Source organism: Eretmochelys imbricata, chromosome 18 (genome assembly GCF_965152235.1).
Source record: "Eretmochelys imbricata isolate rEreImb1 chromosome 18, rEreImb1.hap1, whole genome shotgun sequence".
Lineage (NCBI taxonomy): Eukaryota > Metazoa > Chordata > Testudines > Cheloniidae > Eretmochelys > Eretmochelys imbricata.
The window spans coordinates 5186755-5198718 of NC_135589.1; the positions used below are offsets into that span (position 1 = coordinate 5186755).

Below are 11964 nucleotides of genomic sequence, written 5' to 3' on the forward strand. Positions count from 1 at the left end.
GGGGAGGAGAGAGAGGTTGGCCCAGAGCTCTGTGCTGGGTCAGAACCAGGAGGAAACCTGAGCTGGTTCAGTCAAGGAGCTAGAGCATCCCAGCCACTATTTGGGACTTCTGCAGCTCCCTTACTTTTGTTTTTTCTTTCTTTCCTGTGCCCCAAGAGCCCCCAGCTCCCATCCCTGGGAGGAAGTGCTTGGCTAGCCCTCCTCGTAGCCATCTAGCCACTTAACCTCACCAGGCTCCCTGAAGGAGCAAACAGACTTTGGCGCTTCCCAGGCAGATCTGTTTGTCAGTAACAATACGAACTTCACAGGCACTTGGCCCCTTCTAAGAGCAAACCAAAGGGAGTGAGCCCTGAGACAAGGCAGATTTTAATGAGCTGAGGACATCTGCAGCCCTGCAACATTCGTCCTCATTAGTGATTGGCCCTGGAGGGAGCTTGCTTAAACGCAGGCGCGGCCAAACGGCTAGCAGTGCGGGCTGGCACCAGCATACAGTCAAGTGCAGCCTTGCTGCTCTGACAAATACATCTGTGAAGAGCTAGAAAGAGGGTGCTGGAGCCACAAGATATTGTGTAGACGGGAGACGGAAGTGTGGGTAGGCAGTAGTATGTGAGTGACTTTGCAGATGCTACTGACTTGTCATTATGAATTGTTATCCTCACAGGTCTGCTTTGTTACAACTAAAACTAGGGATCCCCTTTAGGGGTACAACAATTCTATTAATTTCTACTGCATCTCTGAGCTGAGCTCCCCAGAGCCCTGTGCAGACATGCCTCTCAACCCCACCCCCTGGAGTTCAGTATTATAGAATCATAGAACATCAGGGTTGGAAGGGACCTCAGGAGGTCATCTAGTCCAACCCCCTGCTCAAAGCAGGACCAATCCCCAATTTTTGCCCCAGATCCCAAATGGCCCCCTCAAGGATTGAACTCACAACCCTGGGTTTAGCAGGCCAATGCTCAAACCATTGAGCTATCCGTGCCTCCCCAAAAGACTGGTGCCATCATAGAATATCAGGGTTGGAAGGGACCTCAGGAGATCATCTTGTCCAACCCCCTGCTCAAAGCAGGACCAATCCTCAATTTTTGCCCCAGATCCCTAAATGGCCCCCTCAAGGATTGAACTCACAACCCTGCATTTAGCAGGCCAATGCTCAAACCACTGAGCTATCCCTCCCCCACAAGGGATAGTGTCCCCATTTCACAGATGGGGAAATTGAGAAAGAGAAGGGACGCAATGTACTCACGACCACATAGTAAATCAGGGATAGAACTGGGGATAGCACTCAGATCCCCATCATATGCTTAGATTAATAGAGTTATCTATTCCAAGGCCAGAAGAGACCACTGTGATCATCTTCTCTGACCCTCTGTGTAACACAGATCATAGGTCATTGCCAAAATAATTCCTAGAGCATATCATGTAGAAAAAAATCCAGTCTTGATTTTAAAAGGGTCAGTGATGAAGAATTCACCATAACCCCTGGTAAATTGTTCCAGTGGGGGTTAATTAGTCTCACTGTTACACCTTATATCCAGTCTGAATTGTTCTAGCTTCAACTTCCAGCCATTATGTTTCATCGTGGTATATCGTTCTCTGCTAGATTCAAGAGGCCATTGTTAAATATTTGTTCCCCATGATAGATCTAAATTTGAGCTGCTAAGGGGAAGGGAAGGGTAACATTTTATCCAGCCCCACAGCTTTCTGTACTGTTGGTCCACGCTTGGGTAAAGTCATCTACACAGGGACAGATGATGAATGAACTTGCTGCAGGGGCATTCCAGGGTTTGCCCCACCTTCCACAGCCAACAAAGGGTAAAGAAAGCCCCTCACAGGCTGCCACTAACTTCTGCTCATTTTCGGTCTCTCTTTTTCAGGATTAACCTCCCTTTACTGGACCGCACAATCCCTGATTACACCAGTTTCAACACAGTGGATGAATGGCTGGATGCCATCAAGATGGGCCAGTACAAGGAGAGCTTTGCCAGTGCCGGCTTTGCCACCTTTGATGTGGTGTCACAGATGACCATGGAGTAAGTGCCAATAGCAGTGGTTACAAACCAGACGCAAAGACCTCAGGATTCTTGCAACAATTGGCCATTATCAGATTTGAGGTTTCTGAGCTTTATATTAATCTTATCGTTACGCAATATTAATAATTTTTTGCCAGAAAAAGAAAACAACCCCCCCAATCATTTCTAATCTTTTCTATTCCTGCTTTTCCTCATTAATCCATGGGCTGAGTATCTGTCTACTAGATATTTCTACACCGTTCATCTCCATGCTATCCAATTGGTTTTCTCCCTCCTATGAAGATGCAGTTCTGCATGGGGTTCTCCAAACCCCGTAATTAGCACAACAATATCAAGGGGGAACAGTAAACATTACAGGCGGGCACAAGGCAGTTCTTCTGCCACTAGGGGGCACTTTGGGACGCCATGGTCCTAATGGATTCATTGCTGACAAGATTTGCATATTGCATACAAGTCGCTCCCTGAAGAAGGACTCTGAGAGCCAGGATGGTATCCCGTTCATTCCAAATAACCCTGCACACATCTGAAACAATGGTATGCCCCCCACCCCCATCCAACAGTAACAACAATATAGCAGGCTCTCCAGAGATGAGCAGGCTGCTGAAATGCCAGCTCCAGTGGGCTGCGGGCTGCTGGAATCCCTTAGGGCCTCGATGTGTCTATTAAAAGATTTGTGGCCAGGTGCATCAAACTTTGGAAGCCCTGCCAAGACAGTGGAATTAATGACCCATGCGGTAAGGCTGTCTGTAAGCACTGGAATGCTTTGTTTTCTTATGGGTCTGGGGCAGGGCAGCCTTCAGGTGAGCACACATACAGCTGATGGTCAATCGAAACCCATTCAGCCAAACAGCCAAACTGACCTTTTCTGTTTGGGGGTTTTTTGTTTTGTTCTTCACCTGGAAATATCTATGGGACCGTTCTGAACGTGTCCATGTATCCACAGCAGCTCCACGACTGCTAGAGGTGGCTTATGAAGCCTACAGGCTGAGCTTAGAAATGACAGTAACAGGTGCCCTAGGACAATCAGAGCAACTGAAGGAGGGCGAGAGGGAGGCTCTGGGTAGGGAAGAAGCACTGGTACACAAGCTGGGGAACACAATGTCAGCACTGTGACCCCACAGCTCTGCCAAACAGGTGACTGGGGGTTGCAGTGTTTCCAATAAAAACATACCCAAATTCAGCCTTCTCCAAGTCTCTGACTGGGCCAAAAGAAATCTGATGAGGTTCAATAAGGATAAGTGCAGGGTCCTGCACTTAGGACGGAAGAACCCAATGCACAGCTACAGACTAGGGACCGAATGGCTCGGCAGCAGTTCTGCGGAAAAGGACCTAGGGGTGACAGTGGACGAGAAGCTGGATATGAGTCAACCGTGTGCCCTTGTTGCCAAGAAGGCCAATGGCATTTTGGGATGTATACGTAGGGGCATTGCCAGCAGATCGAGGGACGTGATCGTCTCCCTCTATTCGACATTGGTGAGGCCTCATCTGGAGTACTGTGTCCAGTTTTGGGCCCCACACTACAAGAAGGATGTGGATAAATTGGAGAGAGTCCAGCGAAGGGCAACAAAAATTATTAGGGGTCTGGAACACATGAGTTATGAGGAGAGGCTGAGGGAACTGGGATTGTTTAGTCTGCAAAAGAGAAGAATGAGGGGGGATTTGATAGCTGCTTTCAACTACCTGAAAGGGGGTGCCAAAGAGGATGGATCTAGACTATTCTCAGTGGTAGAAGAGGACAGGACAAGGAGTAATGGTCTCAAGTTGCAGTTGGGGAGATTTAGGTTGGATATTAGGAAAAACTTTTTCACTAAGAGGGTGGTGAAACACTGGAATGCATTACCTAGGGGGGTGGTAGAATCTCCTTCCTTAGAAGCTTTTAAGGTCAGGCTTGACAAAGCCCTGGCTGGGATGATTTAATTGGGGATTGGTCCTGCTTTGAGCAGGGGGTTGGACTAGATGACCTCCTGAGGTCCCTTCCAACCCTGATATTCTATGATTCTATGATACTATGATTCTGGGCTGAGAAGCTGCAGATGACTGTATACAGAGCTGGTTGCTGAGTCAGTGGATTTGAAACGTTTCTTGGGGATGGTTCAGTTTTTCCAAAGTTCTGACTTTGCCCAGGCAGGTTTTGAAAGCTGCCGAGTTCCCCACCAGGTTCGCCTCCTGGGTCCTCAGCAGCCTGCCTGCCAGGTTGCTGGGGGGGCCTGCACTTCCAGATCCCATGGCTCCAGGAAAGGCTGCCCCACCCTGCAAAGACTGGGGAGGCTGGGAGCTGAGGGTTTTAGAGATGCCTGTTTTGGATCTTGTGGTGCAGTAAAGGGTGCTGGGAGTCTGAGCGGTATCTGTCTGTGCAGGAAGGGAGGGAAGGTCCATGCAGAGCCAGCACCCAGAAGTCATAGAATCATAGAATATCAGGGTTGGAAGGGACCTCAGGAAATCATCTTGTCCAACCCCCTGCTCAAAGCAGACCAATCCCCAATTAAATCATCCCAGCCGGGGCTTTGTCAAGCCTGACCTTAAAAACTTCTAAGGAAGGAGATTCTACCACCTCCCTAGGTAACGCATTCCAGTGTTTCACCACCCTCCTAGTGAAAAAGTTTTTCCTAATATCCAACCTAAATCTCCCCAGCTGCAACTTGAGACCATTACTCCTTGTCCTGTCCTCTTCTACCACTGAGAATAGTCTAGAACCATCCTCTTTGGAACCACCTCTCAGGTAGTTGAAAGCAGCTATCAAATCCCCCCTCATTCTTCTCTTCTGCAGACTAAACAATCCCAGTTTCCTCAGCCTCTCCTCGTAAGTCATGTGTTCCAGACCCCTAATCATTTTTGTTGCCCTTCGCTGGACTCTCTCCAATTTATCCACATCCTTCTTGTAGTGTGGGGCCCAAAACTGGACACAGTACTCCAGATGAGGCCTCACCAATGTCGAATAGAGGGGGACGATCAGGTCCCTCGATCCACTCGCTATGCCCCTACTTATACATCCCAAAATGCCATTGGCCTTCTTGGCAACAAGGGCACACTGACTCATATCCAGCTTCTCATCCACTGTCACCCCTAGGTCCTTTTCCGCAGAACTGCTGCCAAGCCATTCGGTCCCTAGTCTGTAGCGGTGCATTGGATTCTTCCATCCTAAGTGCAGGACCCTGCACTTATCCTTGTTGAACCTCATCAGATTTCTTTTGGCCCAATGCTCCAATTTGTCTAGGTTGCTCTGTATCCTATCCCTACCTGCCACCGTATCTACCACTCCTCCTAGTTTAGTATCATCCGCAAATTTGCTGAGAGTGCAATCCATACCATCCTCCAGATCATTTATGAAGATATTGAACAAAACCGGCCCCAGGACCGACCCTTGGGCCCCTCCACTTGATACCGGCTGCCAACTAGACATGGAGCCATTGATCACTACCCGTTGAGCCCGACAATCTAGCCAACTTTCTACCCACCTTATAGTGCATTCATCCAGCCCATACTTCTTTAACTTGCTGACAAGAATACTGTGGGAGACCGTGTCGAAAGCTTTGCTAAAGTCAAGAAACAATACATCCACTGCTTTCCCTTCATCCACAGAACCAGTAATCTCATCATAGAAGGCGATTAGATTAGTCAGGCATGACCTTCCCTTGGTGAATCCATGCTGACTGTTCCTGATCACTTTCCTCTTGTGTAAGTGCTTCAGGAGAGATTCCTTGAGGACCTGCTGCATGATTTTTCCGGGGACTGAGGTGAGGCTGACTGGCCTGTAATTCCCAGGATCCTCCTTCTTCCCTTTTTTAAAGATTGGCACCACATTAGCCTTTTTCCAGTCATCCGGGACTTCCCCCGTTTGCCACGAGTTTTCAAAGATAATGGCCAATGGCTCTGCAATCACAGCCACCAATTCCTTTAGCACTCTCGGATGCAACGCATCCGGCCCCATGGACTTGTGCACATCCAGCTTTTCTAAATACTCCCTAACCACCTCTTTCTCCACAGAGGGCTGGCCACCTACTCCCCATGCTGTGTTGCCCAGCGCAGCAGTCTGGGAGCTGACCTTGTTTGTGAAGACAGAGGCAAAGAAAGCATTGAGTACATTAGCTTTTTCCACATCCTCTGTCACTAGGTTGCCTCCCTCATTCAGTAAGGGGCCCACAGTTTCCTTGGCTTTCTTCTTGTTGCCAACATACCTGAAGAAACCCTTCTTGTTACTCTTAACATCTCTTGCTAGCTGCAGCTCCAGTTGTGATTTGGCCCTCCTGATTTCATTCCTACATGCCCAAGCAATATTTTTATACTCTTCCCTGGTCATTTGTCCAATCTTTCACTTCTTGTAAGCTTCTTTTTTATGCTTAAGATCCGCAAGGATTTCACCGTTAAGCCAAGCTGGTCGCCTGCCATATTTACTATTCTTTCGACACATCGGGATGGTTTGTCCCTGTAACATCAATAGGGATTCCTTGAAATACAGCCAGCTCTCCTGGACTCCTTTCCCCTTCATGTTAGTCCCCAGGGGATCCTACCCATCAGTTCCCTGAGGGAGTCGAAGTCTGCTTTCCTGAAGTCCAGGATCCGTTTTCTGCTGCTTACCTTTCTTCCCTGTGTCAGGATCCTGAACTCGACCAACTCATGGTCACTGCCTCCCAGATTCCCATCCACTTTTGCTTCCACTGATAATTCTTCCCGGTTTGTGAGCAGCAGGTCAAGAAAAGCTCCCCCCATAGTTGGCTCCTCCAGCACTTGCACCAGGAAATTGTCCCCTACATTTTCCAAAAACTTCCTGGATTGTCTATGCACCGCTGTATTGCTGTCCCAGCAGATATCAGGAAAATTAAAGTCACCCATGAGAACCAGGGCGTGCGATCTAGTAGCTTCTGCGAGCTGCCAGAAGAAAGCCTCATCCACCTGATCCCCCTGGTCCGGTGGTCTATAGCAGACTCCCACCACTACATCACACTTGTTGCTCACACTTCTAAACTTAATCCAGAGACTCTCAGGTTTTTCTGCAGTTTCGTACCTGAGCTCTGAGCAGTCATACTGCTCCCTTACATACAGTGCTACTCCCCCACCTTTTCTGCCCTGCCTGTCCGTCCTGAACAGTTTATAACCATCCATGACAGTACTCCAGTCATGTGAGTTATCCCACCAAGTCTCTGTTATTCCAATCACGTCATAATTCCTTGACATCACCAGGACCTCCAGTTCTCCCTGCTTGTTTCCAAGGCTTTGTGCATTTGTATACAGGCACTTGAGATAACCTGCTGATCGCCCCTCATTCTCAGTATGAGGTAGGAGCCCTCCCCTCACAGACGTTCCTGCCTGTGCTTCCTCCCGGTATCCTGCTTGCCCACTTACATCAGGGCTTTGGTCTCCTTCCCCCGCTGAACCTAGTTTAAAGCCCTCCTCACTAGGTTCGCAAAGATGCTCTTCCCTCTCTTCTTTAGGTGGAGCCCATCTCTGCCCAGCACTCCTCCTTCATGGAACACCATCCCATGGTCAAAGAATCCAAAGCCTTCTCTCCGACACCACCCGTGTAGCCATTCATTGACTTCCACGATTCGACAGTCTCTACCCAGGCCTTTTCCTTCCACGGGGAGGATGGACGAGAAGACCACTTGCGCCTCAAACTCCTTTATCCTTCTTCCCAGAGCTACGTAGTCCGCAGTGATCCGCTCAAGGTCATTCTTGGCAGTATCATTGGTGCCCACGTGGAGAAGCAGGAAGGGGTAGCGATCTGAGGGCTTGATGAGTCTCGGCAGTCTTTCCGTCACATCGCAAATCTTAGCCCCTGGCAAGCAGCAGACTTCTCTCTTTTCCCGTCAGGGCGGCAGATAGATGACTCAGTCCCCCTGAGGAGAGAGTCCCCGACCACCACCACCGCCTCCTTCTCTTGGGAGTGGTGGTCGTGGAACCCCCAACCTCAGGACAGTGCATCTCATGCCTTCCAACCAGCGGAGTCTCCTTCTGCTTTCTCCCCCCAGACGTATCATCTGGTCCACTCTCCGCAATGGTACCTGTGGAGAGAACATGAAAACGGTTACTTACCTGTGTCTGCGTTGCTGTTACCTGGACATTCCCCCTTCTTCTTCTGGAGGTCACATGTTGCCAAGCTTCCTCACTGGCCTCTTGGCTCTGCTGTGCAACCTGCTCTAAATCTTTAGAGCTTTGTGCCCGTAGAAGCATATCCTGACTTTTGTCCAGAAAATCCTCAGATTCTCGTATGCAACGCAGGGTCGACATCTGCTGCTCCAGACCTTCGATCTTCTCTTCCAATATGGATACTAGCTTGCACTTTGTACAGAAAAAGTCGCTTCTGTCCTGTGGAAGAAAGACAAACATGGCACATCCAGTGCAGGTCACAATAGCTGAACCCCCCCCCCCCTCCATATCACCTTCCTCCTATGAGCTTCCTCAGAGAAGCTGGCAAGATGTAAGCCTCACTGGGCTCACCCCAGGCGAACTCCCAGGCAAACTCCTGCTGTGTCCTGCTCTGCTGGTTCGCTGCCGCTCAGCTGGTTCGCGGAGCTCTGGCTATTTTTAAACAGCCAGGCTTCCCTGAAACAAACAAACAGACACTCCTAATACCCGCCCCCTGCAGGCTACCACCCAATCAGGCACTCGCTCAGGCTTTCAAACTGCCCTCCCAGCAAACACACACTCGGATGCTCACTCAGCAAACACGCACTCGGATACTCACCAATCCCAGATTTCCTTCGGGATGTTAGTGCAGAGGATGCTGTCCGAGAGTCTGGGGAATACCAGGGCTGCTGGGGCCTTGGGTACTGCTGTGTTGGGAGTCTCCCCATTGGGCTGTCTCAGAAGGCGCAGGCAGAGGGCTGCTTGAGTGTGCGCAGTCTGCTCAGCTGGCTGCTCTCCTGCCCCCACTCACCGTTGGCTTGTGACTGGAGGTAGCAAAGGGCCAGTGCAAGCTGCCCTACGTGGCTTCTGTGCTGGAGGAATGGTCCTGCAGTCCCTTGCCTCACGTGTTTGGCCCCAACATGTCCAGGCGGTGGTGTGACAACAGTCAAATGGAGAGCATCTGATTTACAACAGGGAATTCACCATCTACAGTAATATGTCCTTTGTAGTGCCAGCCCCCTGCTTCCCTGGGACTTGTGTAGAGCCTCAGGCATAGAATTCACAAGCATGACTTTTTCTGATAAAAACCAATCCCCTAATAGCCAATGGTTCAGGCCGTGGAAATCCTGGCCAGGAGAAATAGGCAGGATTAGCCGGGGGACAGGAGCCTCCTTGCCCCCACTGGGGATGCAGCAGCTTGGCAGTGACCACAGATGGTTCCTGTCCGACAGCCAGCCATGCAGCAACTTGTGTGAAATGAGCTGCTGGCCCCAGTCCTAGTGGGAAGGTCCTGGGTGCCCACACACAAAATCTTCACCATTGGCACTAACTTGCCATCCTTGTTGGCACTCCCCTTAGAGACGCTAAAGAGCAAAAGCCCGGCTGTCTTAGAGAAGGATCCCTTGGGATGGAGCTGAGGTACAATATGATGCACAGCCCAGGCAGCTTCCATCAGATTCATGTATGTGATGGCAATGGGACCCATCAGAATACACAGACGATAATAAACATGAATACTAATGTAATGTTTTCCATAAAGAGACCTCAAAGTGCCTTGCAAACAAAGGTCAGTGTCATGATCCCCATGTTACTAATGTGAAAACTGAAGGACCAAAATGTGATGAGAGAGAGAGATGACATAAGAACAGCCACACTGGCTCAGACCAGTGGTCCTTCTAGCCCAGTGTCCTGTCTTCTGACAGTAGGCAGTGCCAGGTGCTTCAGAGGGAATGACCAGAACAGGGCAATTATCGAGTGATCCATCCCCTGTAGTCCGCTCCCAGCTTCTGGCAGTCAGAGGCATAGGAACACCCAGAGCATGGGGTTGCATCCCTGACCATCTTGGCTAATAGCCATTGCTGAACCTATCCTCCAGGGCTGTCAGTCCTCCACCTTCCATCAGCAACAAATTCATGTCATTTGTTGCAGTTCAGTGATTTGCAGAGCTCTGAACATGGGAATGAGCTGTTAGTCGTCAGTTCTGAATATAGTGTGTGGCATAGACCATCTTGGGCATACTGCAGCTACCTAACAGGAAGTGCAGAGGCTAGGAGAAGTAGGCTAGGGAGAGACTTAGAGACAGACAAAGTACCGGGGCTCTGAGTGAGAGACAAAACCCAGTTTAACCTGTTACATTTCTGTAGTAATAGTTTAATAGAAGCAACCCTAAGACTCCCAGCTTCCTCAAGAAAGCTTTGCAGATGCATGTTCAGCGTGTGGGTTTGTTCTGTGTCTGAACAGGGTTCCTTACTGGCCTTTATTGTGTATTTGTTTTTATTCCAAAGGGACATTCTGCGAGTCGGGGTCACTTTAGCAGGCCATCAGAAGAAAATTCTGAACAGTATCCAAGTGATGCGAGCACAGATGAATCAGATCCAATCTGTGGAGGTTTGATGTTCACACGTCCTCACACTCCTCTTCCTCAAGGCCCTTCTCCCCTTTGCCCCTGTACGTCCAAGCTCCAGTTCTTGAGTGTTCTGCATTCACCAGAGACAGGCAGCTGCTCTAAGGATCATGGCAACAGGAAGAAACATCCTGACAACAAAAGGTTGCCAAGAGCTTCTAGAATTTAAGCAATGGAAAAAGGGAACAAGGAAGACAAATATTTTGGGGGGAAACTATGAAATATTTTTTAAAAATAATAATAATAAAGCAATGGCATTTTTGAAAAGGGCTCTGAGATCCACAGGAGTCTCCAAAGGGAGATAAAAGAGCAGATCCTTTCATTTTCTTCCTGCACAAGGCTGCTTCAGCAGGCCTCAGACACCTCTGGAGCAAAGAGACTTTGTCAAGGAGATGAAAGCCAAGTGAAGACATGGGAAGCGCTCCTCCGTTTCTCCCTTGGGATGGTGACTCTGGGGTTATCCTGCAGCCAGCAGTCATCCCCGAAAGCCCCCAGCTGGCAAATCACAGGGAGAGAGAGAGCTGAGAAGTTCTTGCCATGTAATGGACCAAGCGCATCTGAAAAGTGGCAAACTTTTGCAAAGCTGAAGATTTTTGTAAAATAAACAAACTGAGACAAGAAGATTCTTTTTTCCTGCAGATGAGAATGAACCTTGAACCCACTAGGAATGGGGGATGGGGAAACCAATCCTTTTTAGAGCTCTTATTTTCGCTTGACATGGAACGGTTTAGTGAGTGATGCGTTTTCCAGGGGGTCTTCCCATCCACCCCTCCAATGGCATCATTGTCTCATACATATCATATGCACAAGACTTTTAGTGATCGCCTCACTAGTTGCCAATGACCTTTTCTCAGAAGACTTCCCAAGTACAGTATGTAGTAGTTTTTGATTACAAATGCTGACGTGTCCATTTATTTTTCTGTTGTCGTTGTTTGGAAATTTGTCCTTTGACCTTGTTTGTTTACAACAATTTGTGGTTTGGGGGATGGATTTTGTTTTTTGGTTGGTTGGTTGGTTGGGTTTTTTTATGAAAAGGAACTGACATTTCCAGGCTTCGTATCTCTCCAGAACTTGAACCTTCTCCCTGTGGAAGGAGAATTGCAGCTTACTGACTAGACAATACGCCAAGGGCAAGATTTTTTATATTCACATTTCCTCCTGTTTGCTTGTTAGTTATTTTGTAATTTCCATTGCCTGACAGCTGTTTCTAGCTGCTGGGTGTCTGGCTGAAATAACCACCTGCCCAGCTGGGGCTGCTGCTGCAGGGCAGGGCAGGGTTATGGAGGGGTTTGTGGATGGGGAAAGAGGGGTCATTCCACAGCTCATGATCAGAGCCCTTTGGAGACGCAGGACTGTTTAGGGAGGTGAGACCCGAAGAGTTATGCTGATCCTACCAGCTGTGAGAAAAGAAGGGGAGGGGGGATGCACTAAGGGCAGCCGCCAATATCCTGGCAGAAGGTTTCTCAG

The 11964-nt window shown here is 49.1% G+C and overlaps 1 protein-coding gene across 1 annotated transcript in view; it reads left to right on the forward strand.

The window, feature by feature from the left end:
* Positions 1-11358, forward strand: part of EPHB2 (EPH receptor B2) — a 209041-nt gene extending 197683 nt beyond the window's left edge. Inside the window, exons 15-16 of the mRNA XM_077837254.1 lie at positions 1875-2030; positions 10379-11358. Of these exons, the coding sequence (XP_077693380.1) occupies positions 1875-2030; positions 10379-10487 (265 nt within the window). The 3' untranslated portion in view covers positions 10488-11358. The remainder of the gene's footprint in view (positions 1-1874; positions 2031-10378) is intronic.
* The last annotated feature ends 606 nt before the right edge of the window (positions 11359-11964 follow it).